Source organism: Sciurus vulgaris, assembly GCF_902686455.1.
Source record: "Sciurus vulgaris genome assembly, chromosome: 14".
In the NCBI taxonomy this organism is placed as follows: domain Eukaryota; kingdom Metazoa; phylum Chordata; class Mammalia; order Rodentia; family Sciuridae; genus Sciurus; species Sciurus vulgaris.
In genome coordinates, this window is record NC_136475.1 from 33,859,551 (window position 1) to 33,883,146 (window position 23,596).

Sequence of the window (23,596 nt, forward strand, 5' to 3'; positions counted from 1 at the left end):
GATTTAAATCTCACTGATAAGAGTAACTATACAAATTAAGACAGCTTTAATATTGTAGGATTATTCTTTAAACCACTTGTATCTTTAGTATAAATATTAAATAAAACAATTAAATAACTACATAAATACATTTAGCTATAGGCAATAAATAAATAATTTTTAAAAAATGATTATCAGTGATTAAAATGAACAATATGCCATCAAGTTTTATTACCTAGAAGTAAAGGATAAACTTCTGTATGTGTTCACCTTCCAACACTGAATCATGAAAAAATAGAAAACCTGAATACACCAATAACAAGTACCAACATCAAATCAGTAATAAAAGTCTCCCATTAAAGAAATGACCAGTACCAAACAAATTCACTGCTAAGTTCTACCAAGCATTTAAAGAAAAAAACTAATGCCAATTGTTCTTAAATTATTCAAAGAAATAGAAAAGGAAGGAATTCTTCTAAGCATATTCTATGAGACCTGAAATACCTTAGTACCAAATAAGAATACAACAACAAAAACAAAGAAAAAAAAGAAAAAGAAAGCTACAGCTCGATATCCTCAATGAACATTGAGACAAAACTTCTCAACAGAATACCAGCAAATAAAATCTAAGAGCTGAGAAAATACTCAACATGTTCAAGAGGATTCATTTTAGGGATACAAGAATGGTTTGATATATGGAAATCAATTAATGTGATATGAAATATCAACAGAATGGACAAAAACCATATGATCATCTCAGTAGATACAGAAGAGACAATGGATAAAATTCAACCTCCCTTTATGATTAAAAAATCACTGAATGGGGAGATCAAAGATGGTGGACTAGAGGGTGACTGCATCTCCTGTCACTCCAGAACTCAGGATTCAAGAAGGGGAGGCATTGAGAGACTCAGACCAACAGAGAGCCGTGGGGCGAATCTCTCCCACTGGGTGAAGCTCGGCCCCGGCGGCAGGCTGGGACAGTGGGCAGCTTCTCAGAACAGGGCAGGGCAGCGAGAGACTTCCCCAAGCAGCCCGCCTCCCTTCCACAGCAGGCTTGACCACAGCCAGCTTCTAGGAGCAGGCCCGCCCAGTGAGAGCTTTTCCGCACACAGCCAACCCCAAGCCCGGATCCAGCTGCGGACCAAGGCAGGACAGGGAGAGGCTTTCCCCTAGCAGCCTGGCTCCCTCAGGCGGCGGTAGGCTCTGTCTATAGCCAGCTTCTAGGAGCAGGGCCGCCCAGTGAGAGGATTTCCACACAGAACCAGCCCCCGAGGCCTGGACCCAGTAGTGGGCTAGGGGCAGCTTTCTTTGGAAGCACTGCATTATCAAGGTCCTCCAAGACTTCAGGCTACTGAAGGCTGGGAGGTGATATACTGGAAATCTACAGGGACACTATAAGCCAATAGAGGAAATCTGCAATATCTCAGGGTCCCACTGATATCTGACCAATATGAGAATACAAGGGAAGAAAATGTCCCAAACAAACCTAGATACTATATCAATAAAACCCAATGACAGCACAGCAGAAGAAATGTCAGAAAGGGAGTTCGGAATGTACACAGTTAAAACAATCAGGGAAGCAAACAAGGAGATGAAAGAGCAAATGCAGGAATTGAAGGAAGAGATGAAAGAGCAAATGCAGGCATTAAATGATCGCACCAATCAACAGTTAAAAGAGCAAATATGGGAAGAAAAAGATCATTTCAATAAAGAGTTAGAGATACTGAAAAAAAAAAAACAGAAATCTGTGAAATGAAGGAAACAATAAGCCAAGTTAAAAACTCCATAGAAAGCATAACCAATAGCATAGAACAAGTGGAAGACAGAAACTCAGACACTGAAGACAAAATATTTAATCTTGAAAACAAAATTGACCAAACAGAGAAGATGGTAAGAAATCATGAACAGAATCTACAGGAATTATGGGATATCATAAAAGGCAAATTTAAGAATTATTGTGACTGAGGAAGGCTTAGTGAAATAAACCAAAGGAATTAAAAATCTATTCAATGAAATAATATCAGAAAATTTCCCAAATCTGAAGAATGAAATGGAAAACCAGGTACAAGAGGCTTATAGGACTCCAAATACACAAAATTAAAACAGACCCACACCAAGGCACATTATTATAAAAATACCTAATATACAAAATAAAGAGAGAATTTTAAAGGCTGCAAGAGGAAAGAATCAAATTACATTCAGGGGGAAACCAATAACAATATCAGCAGATTTTTCAATCCAGATCCTAAAAGCTAGAAAGGCCTGGAACAACATTTACCAAGACCTGAAAGAGAACGGATGCCAACCAAGAATCTTATACCCAGCCAAACTTACTTTCAGATTTGACAATAAAATCCTCCATTATAAACAAGAGCTAAAAGAATTTACAAAAAGAAAGCCAGCATTACAGAACATTCTCAGTAAAATATTCCATGAGGAAGAAATGAAAAACAATGATGCAAATCAGCAACGGGAAGAACTAGCCTAAAGGAATAGCCAAATAAAGGAGAAACCAAATCATGTCAAAAAACAAAAATGAGTCAAATGACTGGGAATACAAATCATATCACAATAATAACCCTGAATGTAAATGGCCTAAACTCATCAATCAAAAGACATAGACTAGCAGATTGGATTAAAAAGAAAAATCCAACAATATGCTGCCTGCAAGAGACTCATCTTATAGAAAGAGGTACCCACAGACTAAAGGTGAAAGGATGGGAAAAAAAAAAAAAAAAAAAAAAAAAAAAAACATGCACACAGACACAGCAAAAAGCTGGAGTATCCATCCTCATTTCAGATAATGTGGACTTCACGCCAAAACTAGTCAGAAGGGATAAAGAAGGACATTACATTCTGCTTAAGGGAAGCATAAATCAGCAAGACATAACAATCATAAATATCTATGCCCCGAACATTGGCTCATCCATGTACCTCAAACAAATCCTTCTCAATTCCAGAAATCAAATAGACCACAAAACAATAATACTAGGCTATTTTAACACACCTCTCTCACCACTGGATAGATCTTCCAAACACAAATTGAATAAAGAAACCATAGATCTCAATAACACAATCAACAATTTAGATTTAACGGATATTTAGAATGTACCATCCAACAAAGAACGAATACACTTTCTTCTCAGCAGCACATGGATCATTCTCTAAAATAGAGCATATTTTATGCCACAAAGCTACTGTTAGCAAATACGAGAAGATAGAGATACTGCCTTGTATTCCACCAGATAATGATGGATTGAAATTAGAAATAAATGACAGAATAAAAAACAGAAACTTCTCCAATACCTGGAGATTAAATAATACGCTATTATATGATGAATGGATAACAGAAGACATCAGGAGGGAAATAAAAAAACTTCTTAGAAGTAAACGAGAAAAAAGACACATCATATCAAAATCTCTGGGACACTATGAAAGCAGTACTTAGAGGAAGATTTATTTCATGGAGTGCATTCAACAAAAGAAGAAATAATCAACAAATAAACAACTTAACACTACAGCTCAAAGCCCTAGAAAAATAAGAGCAGACCAACACCAAAAGTAGTAGAAGACAGAAAATAGTTAAAATCAGAGCTGAACGAAACTGAAACAAAAGAAACAATCGAAAAAATTAACAAAATAAAGTGTTGGTTCTTTGAGAAAATAAACAAAATTGATAAACCCTTAGCGACACTAACAAAGAGAAAGAGCGAGAAAACACAAATTACTAAAATTCAGAATGAACAAGGAAATATCACTACAGACACGAGTGAAATACAAAACATAATTAGAAGCTATTTTGAAAATCTATATTCCAACAAAACAGAAAACCTCGAAGACATCAACAAGTTTTTAGAGACATATGAAATACCTAAACTGAACAAGGAGGACATACACAACTTAAGTAAATGAATTTCAAGAAATGAAATAGAAGAAGTCATTAAAAGCCTACCACCAAAGAAAAGTCTGGGACCAGATAGGTTCTCAGCCGGGTTCTACAAAACCTTTAAAGAAGAGCTCATTCCAGTACTCCTCAAAGTATTCCATGAAATAGGAGAAAACCCTCCCAAACTCATTCTATGAAGCCAATATCACCCTGATACCTAAACCAGACAGAGACACATTGAGGAAAGAAAATTTCAGACCAATATCCTTGATGAACATCAACGTAAAAATTCTCAACAAAATTTTATCAAATCACATACAAAAATATATTAAAAAGATAGTGCACCACGATCAAGTGGGTTTTATCCCAGGGATGCAAGGTTGGTTCAACATCTGGAAATCAATAAATATCACTCACCATATCAACAGACTTAAAGTTAAGAATCACATGATTATTTCGATAGTTGCAGAAAAAGCATTCAATTAAATAGAGCATCCCTTTATGCTCAAAAAACTAGAAAAAATAGGGATAGTGGAAACATTCCTTAACATTGTAAAGGCCATCTACACTAAGCCCATGGCCAATATCATTCTAAATGGTGAATAACTGAAAGCATTCCCCCTAAAAACTGGAACAAGGCAGGGATGCTCTCTTTCACCACTTCTATTCAACATCATCCTTGAGACTCTAGCCAGAGCAATTAGACAAACCAAATAAATTAAAGGGATACGAATAGGAAAAGAAGAACTCAAACTATCCCTGTTTGCTGATGACATGATTATATATTTAGAGGAACCCGGAAATTCACCAGAAAACTTTTAGAACTCACAAGTGAATTCAGTAAAGTAGCAGGTTATAAGACCATATACTTGATGGTATATTGTTCATTTTAATCACTGATAATCATTTTTTAAAAATTATTTCTTTATTGCTTATAGCTAAATGCATTTATGTATTTAATTGTTTTATTTAATCTTTATACTAAAGATACAAGTGGTTTAAAGAATAATCCTACAATATTAAATAATAATAAGACCAAGGCATTCTTATACATAAGTGATGAATCTTCAGAAAGAGAAGTTAGGAAAACTACCCCAATTCACAATAGCTTCAAAAAAAAATAAAATACTTGGGAATCAATCTCACAAAAGAGGTGAAAGACCTCTACAATGAGAACTACAGAACATTAAAGAAAGAAATTAATGAAAATCTTAGAAGATGGAAAGATCTCCCATGTTTTTAGATAGGCAGAATTAATATTGTCAAAATGGCTATACTACCAAAAGTGCTATACAGATTCAGTGCAATTTCAATTAAAATCCCAATGATGTACCTTACAGAAATAGAGCAAGCACTTATGAAATTCATCTAGAAGAATAAGAAACCCAGAATAGCTAAAGCAATCCTTAGCAGAAAGAGCGAAGCAGATCTTCTATAGATCTGCTATACCAGATCTTCAACTCTACAACAAAGCAATAGTAACAAAAACGGCATGGTATTGGTACCAAAATAGACAGGTAGATCAATGGTACAGAATAGAGGACATGGACACAAACCCAAATAAATACAATTTTCTCATACTAGACAAAGGGGCCAAAAATATGCAATGGAGAAAAATAGCCTTTTCAACAAAAGGTGTTGGGATAACTGGAAATCCATATGCAACAGAATGAAACTAAACCCCTATCTCTCACACTGCACAAAACTCAACTCACAATGGAGCAAGGACTTCGAAATCAGACCAGCGACCCTGCATCTTATAGAAGAAATAGTAGGTCCAAATCTTCCACATGTTGGCTTAGGATCAGACTTCCTTAACAGGACTCCCATAGCACAAGAAATAAAAGCAAGAATCAGCAATTGGGATAGATCCAAACTAAAAAGCTTTCTCTCAGCAAAGAAAACTAACAGTAAAGTGAAGAGAGAGCCTACAGAGTGGGAGAAAATCTTTGCCACCCATACTTCAGATAGAGTGCTAATTTCCAGAATCTATAAAGAACTCAAAAAACTCTACACCAAGAATACAAATAATCCAATCAACAAATGGGCTAAGGAAATGAACAGACACTTCACAGAAGATGTATAATCAATCAACAGATATATGAAAAACTATTCAACATCTCTAGTAAAAGAGAAATGCAAATCAAAACTACCCTAAGATTCCATCTATTAGAATGGTGATTATCAAGAACACAAGCAACAATAGGTGTTGGCGAGGATGTGGGGAAAAAGGTACACTCATACATTGCAGGTTGGGTTGTAAATTAGTGCAGCCACTCTGGAAAGCAGTGTGGAGATTCCTCAGAAAGCTTGGAATGGAGCCACCATTTGACCCAGCTATCCCACTCCTGGCCTATACCCAAAGGACTTAATCAGCATACTACAGAGATACAGCCACATCAATGTTCATAGCTGCTCAATTCACAATAGCAAGATTGTGGAATCAACCTAGATGTCCTTCAATTGATGAATGGATAAAGAAACTGTGGTATATGTATACAATTGAATATTACTCCGCCATAAAGAATGATAAAATTATGGCATTTGCAGGCAAATGGATGAAATTGGAGAATATCATGCTAAGTGAGATAAGCCAATCTCAAAAAACCAAAGGACAAATGATCTCACTGATAAGCAGATGATGACACATAAAGAGGGGTGGGAGGGGTTATTGTTAGGGTTAGGGTTAGGGAGAGGCAAGAATGGAGGAAGGAAATCTGTATAGCAGGAAAAAAGGGGTGGGAGAGGTGGGGGAAAAGGGGAAAAAATAACAGAATGAATCAAACAACATTACCCTATGTAAATTTATGTTTACACAAATGGTGTGCCTTACTCCATGTACAGAGAAACAACAAGTATCCCATTTGTTTACAATAAAGACAATCACTGAATGAATTTGGAATAGAAAGAATAAAAGTCATTGATAATAAGACACGAACATTATGTCAAATGAGGAAACTCTGGAAGTTTTCTGAGATTTGGAGTAATTGAGGATGCCCACATTCACCATTTTTATTCACTACAATAGTAGTAATCCTAGCTAGAACAATAAGGAAAGAGAAAGAATAAAGCGCATCCAAAATGGAAAAGAGGAAGTCAATTGTCACTGTTTTTAGATGACATATCCTATGGGGAAGGCACCAAAGACTGCACACAAAAAAATAGAACTAATAAATTATTCAGCAAACTTTTAGGATAAAATATCACCATACAAAATTAGGAACATTACTATATGCCAATAGAAATTATTATCTGAAATAAAAACCTGAAAAGCATTTACAATAACTATAAAAACTAAAGTACCTATGATAAAATAAACAAAGATAAAATATCTAAGATCTCTATAATGAAAAATATGAAATATTGATGGTAAAAATTGAAGAAGACCAAAAAAAAAAAAAAAAATACAAAAAGAAATCCCCCGTTCAAGAATTGAAAAAAAGATAATATATTTAAAATGATTATACTACCTAAAACAATCTATAGACTCAGGCAATCTTTGTAACAACACCAAACCATTCTTCATGGAGCTAGGAAAAAAAGAAATCCTAAAATTTGTATGGAAAAAAATCTTAAACAGCCAAAGCCGTCTTTAGGAAAGAATAACAAAATGGGAGCAATCACACTACCTGACATCAAAGTGTATTACAAAGTTATAGCAATCAAGGTAGCATGACTTTGGCATAAATATAGACATATAGATCTTTAGAAAAGAATAGAGAGCCTAGAAGTGAACCCACACATCTGTAGTCACATGAGTTTCAACAAAGGTGCTAGGAACCCAAATTGTAGAAGCAACATTCTTTCTTACAAATGCACATGCAGCTGAATGAAGCTACCAGAAGTAAACACAAGGGAAGTGTTGCAGGGTATTACAATGGGCAATATTTCTTTGGACAATACTCCAAAAGCATAGTAAACAAAACCAAAAATAGACAAATATGATTATCTTAAACTAAATGCCTCTGCATAGCAGAAGAAACAAAAACCAGTGAAAGGAGAGCCTACAGAATGGGAGAAGATATTTGCACATCTAACAAGACATTTATATCTAAAATACATATAGAAATCTAAAATCTCAATAGCAAAAATAAAAAACAACCCCCTTCCACAAACCCCCAGAAATAACCCAATTCAAAAGGACTCTAGACCAAACTGGACATTTTTTCAAAAGAAGACATACAAATGACAAACAAATATTTGAAAACTGTTCATCAGTACTTATCAGGGAAATGAAATTTTAAACAGCAATGATACACCAATTCAAACCAGTAAGAAAGACTATTATCAAAAAGACTAAAGATAACAACTACTGATGAGAATGTGGAAAAAAAAAGAGCTTTGCACATTGTTTGTGGAATATAAATTAGTACAGCTACTATGGAAAAATAGCATAGAGGTGCTTCAAAAAACTATAGAGCTACCATTGGTTCCAGTAATCATACTACTGGGGAAATGAAACAGGGAACAAAGGAAATGAAATCTGAATGTTGAAGAGGCAACTGTGCTCTCTTGGTCATTGCAGCTCCATTCACAATAGCCAAGAAATGGAAACAACCTGAGTGTCTATCAACCCATGAATGGATAAAGAAAATGTGGTACATTTGCACAATGAAATACTATTCAGCCAAAAACACACAATGAAATCCTGTCATTTGTGACAACACAAATGGAGAAGGGGATCATTATGTTAAATGAAACATGCCAGGTCCAGAAAGAAAGTACTAAATAATCTCACTCATATGTGGAATCGAAAAAAAAATTGATCTCACAGAGGTTTTGAGCAGAATGGTGGTTACCAAGGCTGTAGAGAGTACCAGGCAGGAGTAAGGAAGGTCAGTCAGTAGGTCCTAAATTACCTCCGGGTAGAAATAAGAAGCTCTCATATGCAATTGCTTAAAAGAGTGACTCTAAATACCAATCATATACTTTGCATTTTGAAAGCTAGAAGTAAGGATTTTGAATGTTTATACCAAAAATAAATTATAAGTTCTTGAAAAGACAGTTATGTTAAACCTTATGTATTACACAACGTATAAATGTTTTGATATATCACATTGTACCTGATTAATATGTACAATTTCTATTTTTATATAATTAGATTAAAAATTCAAACATAGGACATATCAGTTTTAATTACACATGATAAATGCAAATATTATTATAAATTTAGTTAATACTTAGGTATATAAGAAAAATTACTATAAGCTACTCTGTCTTACATGTTTTGGGATTAATTACTGCCCCATATACAGTTTACAAAATTGCACTGAAATGAAGAAATAAGTCAATGAACAAAGACATATGCCATTTGTTGTTTCAGAATGATGTTATTGCCCAGTTATAACTATTGTGATAAAGATCTAAGAATATCAGATTTATAGTAGGAATGACCTCCTCTCATTCGAATTCATGCAGCATGTCGGAGATAACTTAGCATGCGGGAAGAATACAAAATTAAATAGCTAAATATGCCTATGTGTACAAATAATTCAAAGCCCATCAAAAGATCATTTTAATTTCATGTATGTCAGTTAATTAACGAAAATCTAAAAATTTAATGGAAAGAGCAACATGTTGGAACTTTAATGGAAATTTAAGTGACATATTTTCAGACCTTTGTTTTGTAAGCAAACTAACAGATTCTTTTTTAGTACAAAGTATAAACAAATATGAATTAATTTTAATACTATAGCATAATCAATGTTATAATTACTAGTAATGACCTACATCTTCTCTTTTTATTTACTTGCTTACAATCTTTATCAAATTGGCACCTGGTACTAAAAGGGTCTTACATAAGGCACTGAACTATGTGGTAGGAGGTGGACTTTGATGGTCCATATCAACTTCTGACACTATTAATTATAATACGCCGTTACTCAAAGCTTACTACTCTAACAAGCATATAGGTAAGTAATAAATACAACGATGACCAAATGATTTTTCTATACATTGTTTATTTTTTCAGTAATACTATGATATTTACTTTTGATATCTTCAAATTGTCTCTTGTCCAGTAGACTATAAATCTGTCTAAACCTGTGAAAATATCACTCTTTGGGAGCAAATAGCACACAAGTTATTTCCATAGGTACTCTTTAAAATTTTTATTTAGAGACGGGGCACTACAATGCCCAGGAGAACCTCAGAAGGCTGAGACCGAAGGATCTCGAGTTCAAAGCTAGCCTCTGCAAAAGTGAGGCACTAAGTAATTCAGTGCCTATCTCTATCTCTAAATAAAAAATTACAAATAGGGCTGGGGTTTTGGTTCAGTGTTTGAGTCCTTCTGAGTTCAATTGCTGGTTCAAAAATTTTATTTACACAAAACTGTAACATATTTGCTACTTATTTACCACTTCATTAGAAGTCTGCTTATTACTGTGATTTGTATTGGCTTCTGATAATCAAAATATTTAAACCACCATTCCTAAAATAGACTCTGAAGTATGGGTGCACAAATCAACGGAAATATACCAAGAATAGCTTGTTTATGAAAACAAACTATTTCCTTGTTTTCATAAGCATGTTACAAGAAACATTAAACATTTACAACAACATGCAACTATAAGATTTTTCTTTATTTGGACAACATGAAATATTTTGCCTGAGAAATAATTATAGTAAGCTTTGGAACATGCCAAAATAAATTCATTTTTCTAAGAAAACAACATGTATGAATTGTAGATAGATGGACTAATATGATAAGAATAGTCCACAGATGCCTAGGTCTTTTAGTTCTAACTTCTTTCATGTAATTCCCCCATCTATTATCTGCCTTGGTATTGTTGATATTTAAAGAACAATTACAGACTTGTAAAATGGAGGAGATCAGATTCTTGTTAGAGAATATGCTGTCTATCCTGATTTTTTAGATATGTTCAGATTAAATAAAATTTGAAATAATTCAATTGTTATATAAACATATTATATTAGAGAAGATGTCATACCTAATTTAGTACCTTGTTCAATTAGTTTACTTTAAAAATGGTAGGTCAGACCAAAGAAACTAATAACACTTGAATGTGATATTTGTAGATATAAAATTACACGCATGAGCTTTTTTGTAAATATAAAATGGCATATGGCTAGCAGTCTCTGATACATGTTCTCCCAACTTATCATCCAAATATACACGGACATAAATTATGAAGATTTAAAATAGGATTGAAAGCAAGGACCAAAATCATCTTTTTGCAGATATTAGATGTTTTTCTGAAACCCTTAGACACTGGAGCCAGAGTGAGACTATTATATACAGGTTTATATTATGGAATATATTTTGTGTCATGAAATACTAGTCCCATAAATAACCAGACAAACATTAAATCCCTTTCTCACTTTCCACCATTGTTCTCAGAGACTCAGAAACTACACCACAAAGAAAACTAGCCAGTGAACTCTCATTTATGATTCTCACACATGTTACATATCTGCAAGACCAAATATCAGAAGTAGAATGGTGTGTGACTAAAAATTACTTTGGACTCAGTCTTGATAACTTGAGTATGAAGGTAACAGAAAGACATTCTACATAAAAAAAATCCAAATGTTTCATCCTTTATATCTGTGCAGTCCTTTAAACAATTACTCAAAGATTGAGTGTATCCAATAAGACTTGAAACAAAACCAAAAAATGAAGAATTGTGTAATAAAGTAAAAAAAAGGGAGCGCTGACAGTATATTGCATATTTGAGTTAAGTGTTTATTCATAAATAGGGAATAAAGTTAAAGCAAAATTTAAAAGGAAAATAACATGGAAAAGAAGAAGTATAATATCTCTACAGATACTTACATTCTTGTTAGTAGGGCATACTGGTGACTCATCACATTCCAAACATTATCATGTTTGGAATGAGCAACTTCAAATGCTAAGTTGTGATAATAAAATAGGTTGCAAGGATTAGTTCAAAATGAAAAAAAAAAAAAAAAGGAAAGCACTGTTGTTCAATTCACAATATTCCAAAGGAAAACAAAAATAAAATGCATTATGAAAAATAATTTGAAGTTTATGTGATAATAAGAGTAACAAAATTAGATTTAATAATATCACAAAAATATATTTTTGAAGAGGAGGGAAAGATTGAAGACTATTAAATTCTTCATCTCAGGTAGTGGGCATAAAATAATTTGTATTTCTTTGGGTTTTACTCACATAATTACAGAAATAAAATGTTTTTTAAAAATCCCTTTATTAAATAAAAAGAACTCTTTGTTGAAAATCACAAAACAAGGTATTTATACCTTGTAAAATAGTAAAGAGGATGAGACTAAGGTTATATAGTTGATGTGCAAAATTAGATAACAAAAGAAAGAAAAAGAAAGGCTGAAGATAGAAGGCATATAAATATATTTTAAAACATGAGTTCATTGTATGTAAGAATAATTTCTAGTGGTCCTTAAAATCCAATTCAATTATATATAAATCTAAATATTTTATATACCTTAAGTTGGAAGAAACTCCACATTTAAAAATAATAGCCATAATATTAAAAATATGTTAGGGAAATATATTTGGAAATTTTTTGAAAGTCAAGATAACAAATTTAAAATGCAATTGAAATAGCACTTAAAGATTATTTTCACATACAAAAATGTCACAGTATTTATTTCTAATAGTATTCTGAAGAGACATATAACTTGCTGAAATTTTACAGTTGAAATAATACAAAGTTTCATTGCTATATACACAAACCTAACCACCCTAAAAAAGGAAAGGATCAGATGTAAGAATTTATTATTATATTAAAGATCGAGGTATATGGATTATTTACAAAACCAACACATAGTTCTCAGTTTGGGGAGATCAATAAGCAAGAAGGAAGGAGAAATTATACCATTTAAGCACTATTAGGAGGGTTTATGTATTGAAAGTTGTGCCACAAAAATAAATAATAAATTTTCATTCTTAGAGCTAGTGATACTTAAAGTGTCTGTACATTAGTCAACTAGATACATATCTATCTCACAAGTAAAAATAAATTAATGTTAAAAAAAACTAGAAAATACATTGCTTTCAAAAGTTTTATAAATCAACACAAACAAACAGGCAAAATCATAGCATTCTCCTTAATAAATGCAGGACCAAACTAGAAAACCAAGCAGCAAATAAAAATCAATTTGGAAATAATCAATGATCAGAACTGTACCCATTAGAATTTGAGAGTGTGACCTTATATACTTTCATTATCGTACAAGAAAGGATATTTTAAAATGTAAACTTTAGTAATATAAATGTTATAAGAATAAATATTTAGAAGATACAACTTATTAAATAGGGAAAATGAGTTCGTAATAAGAAATCAGGAGACATAGTATATTCAGTAAATACCTCTCTGAGTCATTTTTGAAACAAGAATACATACATGCAAACAAAAAGCAAAATCAAGAAAGAAGGAATGTGTGTATGTTCATGTAAATATATATATTTGACATCAGCGTTTTTGTTTGTATTTTTGTTTTGGTGCTGGGGATTGAAGCCAGGGGTGATTTACTGCATCCCTAGTCCTTTTTATTTTGAGACAGGGTATTGCTAAATGGCTGAGTCTGTGATCCTCCTGCTGCATCCTCCCCAGTCTCTAGGGTTACAGGTGTGTGCCAATGTGTCAAGTTTTACACCAGCACTTAAGAAAGATATGAAACCGAAGAAAATTAAACTATTTATAAGACTGTAAATAGAAAGACTAATTTTATTGTAATGTTGAATTTCTTAAAAGTGATTCATTTCTGAAAGATAGATATTTTCAATAGTATTTCAGGAAGAGAAGGATTATTTCAATAGATTCAGGACCATAGAAGTTACATAAAAATGATTAAGAATGTATCTCCTCTCAAAAATTATGGTATTGAAGAATTATAAAGATAAAATCAAGGAATTATTTCCATTTTTAAATAGTTTAAAATAGAGCAGGATTTGAAAATAACCAAAAGCTTTGCAATATAATTTTAAAATCATGTTTAATTTCAGTAATAAAAATGGCAAAAATGTTAACTTGCTTTCTTTAGAGTTATTGGTACAGATACTTAATATTTTATAACCAATTTACTTCAGTTGTATATTTCCATTATGCTTCATGAAATAGAAATAAAATTTCTAAGCCTAGTTTCTAGTAGTAAGACAATGATGGTTGAAAATTAGGACACCTCATAAAATAAGTCTACTTTATTGAGTGAAAAGAAATCATCTCCATCGATGTGGCATAACAAGGCAATGAACTTTAGTATGTATTTCTTCGAAAATCATAAATTGATGGCCATAGAGTGTGTGTTTGATATGGTAAACAAGATTACAGCCAAATCAACTGCTATTGTTGTATATAATGATCAACCAAACTTCTGCCTCTGAGGTTGGAAACACAAAAGAAGAAAAATAAACTAAAATTTTTAAAAATGAAGAACCATAAGCTTTCAAAAAACCTCTTCTAGTTTCGTTTTTGTCCCTCCCCAGGCAATCCACTCCCTAGTTCTGTAACCAAATCATCCTTGATCTTGCTTACTGCTGCACATGATGTCCTACACACTGGTGGGCGATGGGTAATGCTTGGTCCCTCAGTCCATAGCTCACCGTTTAAATTTCTCTCTCTATTCCATCGGCTGAAATCTTTGGATCAGAAAGGCCCTCAGATTAAAGAGTGAAAGGGGATGGAAAATGAGGTTGCTTCGTCCCCTGTTGCTTTTGCTGCTCTAAGGTCTTGCCACAGAAAAATCTCCAGGGCTGTATACTGCCTTTCCTATTTTCCTTTTTATTTTGCTGAGTCCATCCAGAGGTTCTTCTTCAAGACTGGTTGAATTTTTTAAACAATTTATGAAGACATAATTGACATAGGATATGCTGTACATATTTAAAGTGCACAGTTTGATGGCTGGCAAAGTGTATGCACTGATGAAACCAATAACATAATCACAACTGGTAATGTAGTCACCTCCCTGAGAACATTCTTTGCACCCCTATTTAGTTCTCTTATCACTAGTCTCCTTCTTTACCAGAACACAACTCATCTTCTATCACTATAAGTCAATTTGCATATCCTAGGGTTTTACTAGAAATTGTTTGGAGCTGTGTAGAAGTTTTTCTTTTTCATTTGGCTTCTTCCATTCAGCATGCATATTTTGAGATTAAACTATATCATAGTTTCAAGACTATGTTATTTTTTAAATCATTGAGTAGTGTCCCATTACGTGGGGACACCATAATTTATTAATTAACTTGATGATGGCCATTTGGATTATTTCCAGTTGGATATTAGAAATAAAGCCACTATATTTTTGTGTACAGTCTTTTTAGGGCATACACTTTCCTTATCTCCATTAAATACCTAAAGTAGAATGTCTAGGTTACATGACTGCATTCACATTTGACGTTTTAAAAAACTCTCGAATACATTTTGAAAATGATTTTACAACTTTATATTTCCATGAACAATGTATGAAAGCCCTAACTCTTTCATACCTTTGTCAATTTTTTGTTGTAATCCATAATTTCCATTTTACCTACTACTCTTTGTACCTTATATTTTCTTTCTCTTAATAATGCCTTTAAAATATCAGATTTAATTTTAATTATGTCCAGTTTTACTTTGTTCATGAATTGGGCCTTTGTTGTCATATCTAAGATATTTTTACCTAAGACAAGTTTTTAAAGATTTTCTCCCATTCTTTGTTATGTAGGTGTTATGGTTTTACATTTTTCATTTAGGTCTATGTGTGTTATGGCTTTAGATTTCTCATTTAGGTCTATAATACATAGAATCAAATTGATTTGAGTGTAGGGTGATTTTTTGTTGTTTGATGTATGGATGTCAATCATTTATTGAAAAGATTTTGCTTTCTCCCTTGAACTGCATTGCACTATTTTCAAAGGCCAATTGTATGTATGTGAGAGTTTATTTCTGGACTGTATCCTGTTTCAATGATCTACTTGTTTATCTTGATGTCAGTTTTAAAGTGTGTCAGGTAATAAGGATTTGCAAGACTGGAAATACAGATGTCTTATCCCTTCAAATTACTTCCTTCTTTACAAATTTGTTTTGGATATTCTTGGTCTTTCAAAGTTCAGGATGAATTTCATTACTTTAAAATGCATTAATTTTCATAAGAGGAGTCTGCTGGGATTTTGTTTGGGACTTATTGAATCTATAGATCAATCTGAGAAAATTTTCATCCTAACAACACTAAATATTCCCAATCCATCTTGAACATTATTTATGTCTTTCTTAATTTATTTCAGCAATATTTTGTAGCTTTCAGAGACAAATTTTAGACATTTTTGTTACATTTATCTGTATGTATTTTATATTTTGATGTCATTGTAAATGGTATTGCTTTTATTTTCATTTTTAATTTAATTCTATTTATTTATTTATTTGTGTGGTGCTGGGGATTGAACCCAGGGCCTTGTGCATGTGAGGCAAACACTCTTCCAACTGAGCTATATTGCCGGCCCAGCTTCCATTTTTGATTGCTATTAACACAGAAATAAAATTGTTTTCTTAATAATCTGTACTCTATAAACTTACTAATATTTGTAATTTTAGTTGTAGTTTTGTAGATTTCATTATATTCTCTAATCAATGGTCATATCATCTTAAAATAAAATTAGTTTATATATTTTTTATCTAAATCATAGTTCTTTTATTTCTTTTTCCCAACTTATTCCACTGGCTAAAACTTTTACATAATGTTAAATAGATGGTGATAACAAATACCTATGACTTGTTCCTGATCTTTGGTGAAAAACATCAGTTAGTTCCTTTATCTATAATATTAATAATCATTTTTCACAGATTTTCAAAATTAGACATAAAGAGCTTCCTAGAGCTCCTAGTTTGCCGAATTTTTATTAGAAATATATGTTAGATTTTGTTCAGTGTTTTATCTGCATATATTGAGATGATTATATTCAAATTATATGAAGAATTACATGGATTTGGGGATGCTATTTCAACACTCCATTTCTGGGATAAATCTTTCTTGGTCATGATTATATACTTTTGAGTATGATTTGCTAAAATGTGTATGGAATTTTTGCACATATATTCATGAGGTGCATTTTCCTATAGTTTTTTTTTTTTTTTTTCTGTAATCTATGTGACTTCTTTTGATGTTAGTATAATGAGTTCTTTTTAAGTGGGTTGGAACTTTTGTTTTTTTTTCAATTTTCTCATCAGTCTTCTTAATTTTGTGTAGAACTTGTATTATTTTTTTTTGTTTGGTACAATTTACCAGTAATCCTACCAACACATGGATTTTTACTTATGGAAGTTCTACAAGTACATACTTAATTTTTAAAAAAGACATAGGGATACTCAGGTAATCATTTTTTCATAAACTTTGGTAACTTGTGTCTTTGAAGTGATTGGTATATTTTATCTAAATTATCAGATTCATTGGGAAAACATGTTTTCATTATTCCATGTTACGCTTTGAAGTGTGAGATCTCACCTCTCTCATTCCATTTATTGATAACTTGTGTACATGTCTTAAATTTTTGCGGACCTAATTAGATGTTTCTCAATTGTATTGATTTCTCAAAGAATGTCTTTAATTTCATCACTTTATTTGTATCTTTCTGCTTTTTATTTGATAAATTTCAACTTTTTCTTTATTGACTATGTTCTGTTTACTTTGGGTTTGAGCTACTCTTCTTTTATAAATTTATTAAAGTAGAAACTTAGTAATTTGATTTGAGACATCTCTTTTTTATCTCATATAGGCAAATATTGCTATAAATTTCCCTTTATGGTAGTGATTTTATTTTTTTTCAGAGCCTGTAGTCATGATCTTCTTCCATGTCTCCTGCATATCACATCTTTCTATAGTCTCAAGAATTTAAGAGAACAAATATCTTAAGTTTAAGTCTATCTCTACATTCACACAGAGTGTATTCATGTATACACATATATACATACACATATATAATGTTTTGCAATTTTTATACCGCATATGGTATTCTAGGCTCAAATTACTGTTAACACTAATAGATATCACCCAAAATTAGTGATGTTTAAGGTTGTAAGTTTGGATATCACAAGAAGAATAACACATGGCAATAATTGCTATCATTTGTCATTATGTACCAAAAGTCATTATGTACCAAAGATTATGTTATGTAATGCTCTTTACTACCTGATGTCTTCATATCACCCTGTAGGACAAAGAGAATCATTATTTTATAGATAAAAAAAAACATAATCTGTCCATGATCCCAGAGCTAAATATCGCAAGGCTAGTATTTGAGTCCTAGGTTTCTTCTAAAGAAAGAAGGGGAAAAAAAAAAAAAAAAAAACAGTATTTTCTTTTTAATTTTAGCCTCTCCATGTCAGTCTGTGGCATTTGTTCAGATTTGTTCAGATTTCATTACCTGTTAGCCTCAAACTCAATTGGAAGAAATCTTTCATCAAGAGTTTAACCATATCTCTTCCATATAATAGGAGAAAATTCTACCATCCGTGAAAATTGCTTCCTCCAATAGAGCATGTCATCTGAAAAACTCTTCTTAGAGTGTAGAAAATTACAGAAGTGTCTTGCCAGATTCCAAATTTTTTTTTCCCAGAGGCTAGTTTCCTCCTGCACATTTTCATTCACTGTGCTCAAAACCATTTATTTCCTTTTTAATTTTCCCCTTACTCTTGCTCTCTGCAGAGTTTCTAAGGTCTAACTGAGTGCAGGTACTCTCTCACTCAGCTCTCTTCCCTTTCCATGCATATAATAGGTAAGCAAGTAAAGACATATTCCTAAATTCACTGATTCCTAGCTACACATTAAGGATTCTCAAAGCTGGAGGATACTATTTGTATTTTCCAAATCCTGCAGAAAGTTCTACCATGTACTATACCCTACGTTGATACTCATTCTGATTTCTCTATGACTATAATACCAAGATGGTAACAAAAAAGTCATTTATTTATTTTCCTTCTTTCCTGGGACTTGAATACTATATTGTCTGTCATCTGCAGAAACTTCTCAATCCTTCAACCTTGATAAGTGAACAATATTATATTATTAGCAAAATTCTGATATCAATTAGTGAAATACTTACACACAGGTTGAATTGGGTCTCGGTTAACTTTAGAGATACCTACCTATCCCTGTACAGATTATACCTTGATCAGTATGTATGACATCTGACTTTTGAAGATTCAGGATTCACAGTGAGACTTCCTAGGCTAATGAAATACATTCTAAGTCTCTTCAAGACCACATATGTACTACCTCTGTTGTTCTCCATCATGGTTGTTTTGCTTTTGCTTCCCTGATGGGTCATTTTGCAAGATCTGGCAACACAGTTGTCACTATTAAAGAATGAGGATTGATACTGGAATCCAGAGGCCAGGCATGTGGCCTACAGTATTCACTCCCACTCCTCACCAATTTTCTAGACTGAAATGTCAACAGTGTTAAGAACCTTTCAGTAGGTCCTTTCCTATTTTAGCAGTTTTATTTTTTTGTATGGGAATGTAGGTAGAAGAAAAGCTGACTTGACATTTCTAAGTCTCGGAGGGAATGAAATATTTTCCTGGTCTCAGTTCTCTACACACTTACCTGAACCTGTCCAGCTATGCCAGATGTTAATCCTGTTTCTGGGATGCAAAAAGACAAAGGTGAGGTAAAAAAAAAAAAAAAAATTTTAAAAAGGATTAAAAATAAACTTCATTAGCTATCTAGTTCTGTTATTATTTTTATTCCTAACCATATTTTTGGAAAATTAGAGTGGACAACATGTGACTCAGACTGCTTTCATCCCTTTATAGCCTAGAGGCAGTCACTGTAAGTAGACAGTCACAAAAGAACTTTCAATTAAACCTATTTTCTTTACTCAGTATGTATTTACATTTTGGTTGTCTTTATAGACACAATGCAAACTGTAGGTCTCCATGGTCCACACTGAGTAATAATCCTTATTATTTATACATTGCCACTTTGTGTACCATGTGTGTTACTTACCTCTCTTACCCTTGAACACATATAAGTTTGCCTAGGCTTAATTAAAAGTAATCTATAGTCAAAATTAAACAGAGCACATACCTAATAATTTCTCCTAAACTCACATGCTTATTTTGGCTTTCATGTTCTCACTACTCCAGAGACAATAAGAGCTGGAGGAACCCTAGTGAAATATAATAAAGAAGGAAAGATATTTCTCTATATAGTTCAGAGCAACTTCTCTAATTCTATTTCCCCAGGGTAGGGACACTTAATTGGGAATTACTGCCAAACCACCTCATTGCATCCTCTTCTTGCAGAGGAGTCTTGTTATATGTTGTAAAGACTCTTCCATAGCTTAGAATGTTCCATGTTCTTGACCCAAATAATCCACAGTAATGCTTTTCCTTCTAAGACCAGTTGTGGAAGCAACAGAAGGGGAAGTTGGTGAGGAGCCTCAGAGCTTCTAATTGATCAACACCATTTCAACAGTTTGACAATGAAATTAAATAAAGAATGTGAATTTAATTGATGGGAATGGGTTGGGAGACAGGGACAAGGACTGTATTGTTTATTAAAGAAAGAAAATAATTTGAAGCACAATTGAAATTAATATTGGTATATTACTATTTTTGGTTGTAATATGCACATTATTAATATAACATGCAAATACATACACACAAAATTTGCATTATAGAAAAATACAAAAAATTATTGAAAAAGAAATGCATTATATTATATTATGAACAAAAGTCATAAAAATATGCAACATATTTAAAAATAAAATTTCTCCAATATGCATAGCATTTTAGTGTTTTACTACATATTTTACTCATAAATAGAAATTCACATAGTTTTGTCATATACTAAGGTGAAAGATTTAGAATATGAACATTAGAAATTCACTCTAGAATGTTCTTTAAAAATAAAACAATTCAAACAAATATATTACAGACATTTTATTAGATTGCTGACATAATTGTAAAGATCATCTTTATGTCCTCAAACATCTCACTTGTCAACCACTAGAGAATTATTTTAGTAAGTTAAAAACAAAGAGATAAGTCTCTGTTTACTGTCATGGGAAAAAGTCCAAAGTATAATATGGGAAATAAAAGCATATAGACAAACAGGAAGTAGATGAATATAGCTAATATAATATTATTAGAAAAGAAAAATGGATTCATAGAAACTATTCAGAAGAACACCAAATACAGTATCAACACTGATTTGTTGCTAGATTACATATTTCTAGATTATGATTTAGAGAAGATGAAAGGCAATCGAGTAGGAATGAGCCCCGTGTGTATGTTTATATTTGTCAATGATTGGCTGAAAATTATAGCCAAAAAAATCTTTAAATAATAACAATGAAATATAACTTAATCTCCTGGATTAACTGAACAATATGACAAAACCATCAGCAAATTAGAAAATTTAATAGAAAACGAAGTCTTCTTACATATTTGTATATATGTAGAATACATATATGAAAACATAATCCATATTCATACTACATAAACATATATGTACAAAATCTATAAGTAGCTACTTAGAGCTTTATAAATTAGTAAATATTTAATCATTGTAATTAAATGACAAATGAGTTTGGAGAATAAGAGAAATGTTTAAAAGTTAGTCAGATGAATTAATGATTTTCATGCTAAAATGATAAATAAAAAGCAACCATCATGAAACTATCAAATGAAAATAAAAGTGAATATTTATTTAATATTTTCTGTAGAAAACTTTGGTATCATGCAACAAAGAAACAATAACATAAATAGAATAGGTTAAATAAATAAAAATAACTTTGACTATACAGTAAAAATTCCACCCAAAACAAAAACAATTCATTGTTTACTGAAACAAAAGAATTAATAAACTATTTTAAATTCTATTATTAGTCAATAAAATTGTGAACAGGCAAAGAAAATGAATATAAATTACAGAAATTATAATATACAATATAAAAAGTAGTTTTATGTTTCATTAGTAATCAACATGGCCAATATCAAAAGAATAGGAAAATACATATGAGCTTGACTGGAAAACATCACCAAAAAGTAAAAACAACTAAAAATATTAAATTGAGAAGATGAATTAAAATATCAGTACAAGTGATAAATCATTAAGTGCTTTGGAAAAATATAAGCTCAAGAGATTATCATATTACATGTTTTTGTTCCCCAAATAGTTTCATACCCAACAAAATAGAACTAGAACCCATGTAAAGTAACATTATTCACTAAGATTATATGCACATGAATGCTTATTGATACAGAAATATGCTCACAAAATAGTAAATAAAAGTGGATACTTACATTATTTGGGGGCAATAATAATGCATACACATATACTAGGAAAATAAGAAAAATTATATAAAGGTATTTTTCACTTTTACTTTTGTGCATTTTCTCATTTTGAACATATACTTTTATTAAAAAGTTATATTAGCAAGAATAGTTTGTGATAAATATGTTTATTAAAAATTGACCAAATCAAAATTAGTTAATCTATAGTTTTGTACTTTAGAAAATGAAGTAAACTTACTAAATTTCTAGACAAATTTTATCAAGAAATTTTTAAAGAAGTGAATATAATTATGTTTAAAATGTTGAAAAATGACACAGAAGTTAAAATTTGGGAATGCATTTACTTATCCATTTATTAAATATTTATTAAAGTCCTGTTATATATAGGACATGGAGTAAGTCACTGGAGTTTTAAAGTTCAACATAAACGTCATGTTATCTTCCTTTGGTAGATTAGATTTAAGTAAGAATGTCAAATATTAAAGAAATCATTTGTACATGTATGATACATGATAATTAGATGGCAGAGAATAAGAAGGAAACAGGGAAGGAAGCTTAAACACATGAGGATTTCAGCAATATCTTCCTTGGGAGGTGATGAATGGAAAGTATGGGGAGGAGGTGAGTATTATTCTGGAGTGGGGCTTATACCAAGATATCTAAGTAAGCAGTATTACAAATAGGAGGTACAAGAAAGGTGGTCAGTGCAGAGGGCAGAGAACTCCTTAAATGGAGAATTGAGAGCAAAGAGAGAGTGATGTGAATGTCTGGGAAGGTAGAGCCAGGTTATTCTGAGTTTTTGGTGTTGTTTTTGTTTTTTAGGTTATTTAATGGTTTAGATTCTCATTCTAAAAGGTTCCACTAAAAGTCTTTAAATAAATAAAGGAGAAGGAAGAGACTAAGCATTTGTTTCGAAAGACTGTACCCTATCTGCAGTATAGATAGCAAATCTGATGGAACAAAAATTGAGTTAGAATAAACAGCCCAACAAGGTAGCACTAGTAAAGGTAAAGAGAAATGAAGGGAGTGGAGAGAGATTCAGGAGTTAAAAATCAACTGGATGCAGTTACTTTAGGAGTGGGAGAGCAAGGATGGGGTCAAGGATAAATTCCTATAACCAACTTACCTAAATTGGCAGCTTCACTTGAAAGACGAGAAACATGGGAAGAAAAACACGTTTGGAAAGAAAGATCATAGTTTGCTTTTGGAAAGGGACTTTAGGGGCCGCTAAAATATTTGAATACAAATATTTGAATTTGTAAATAAGAAATTGGCATACATGTGGGGACCATAGAGAAGAAGTCGATAAATACTCTATCATTAGTAAATAAATTGCAATCTTTTCCATATGTGCAAATAAGAAAGACTAAGAAAGAGGGGGAGAGACATGATTTAGTAGTCTAAGAGGAGAGAGAAAATAAACAGCAATAAGGAAAACATAATACTTAGAGGAATTTAAGGTTATAAAGGAAATGGAAAGGAATTATCTCAC

At 32.0% G+C, this 23,596-nt stretch overlaps 1 protein-coding gene across 5 annotated transcripts in view; it reads right to left on the reverse strand.

The window, feature by feature from the left end:
• Positions 1-23,596, reverse strand: part of LRRTM4 (leucine rich repeat transmembrane neuronal 4) — a 787,905-nt gene that overhangs the window by 746,579 nt on the left and 17,730 nt on the right. Inside the window, exon 4 of one of the 5 annotated variants that reach the window (XM_079110897.1) lies at positions 21,782-22,148. The exons of 3 other annotated variants lie outside the window; for them this stretch is intronic. In XM_079110897.1, coding sequence (XP_078967023.1) covers positions 22,115-22,148 — 34 coding nt within the window. In that variant the 3' untranslated portion in view covers positions 21,782-22,114. Of the gene's footprint in view, positions 1-21,781; positions 22,149-23,596 lie in introns of those variants that run through there. One more of the 5 variants, XM_079110899.1, reaches the window with a different exon arrangement.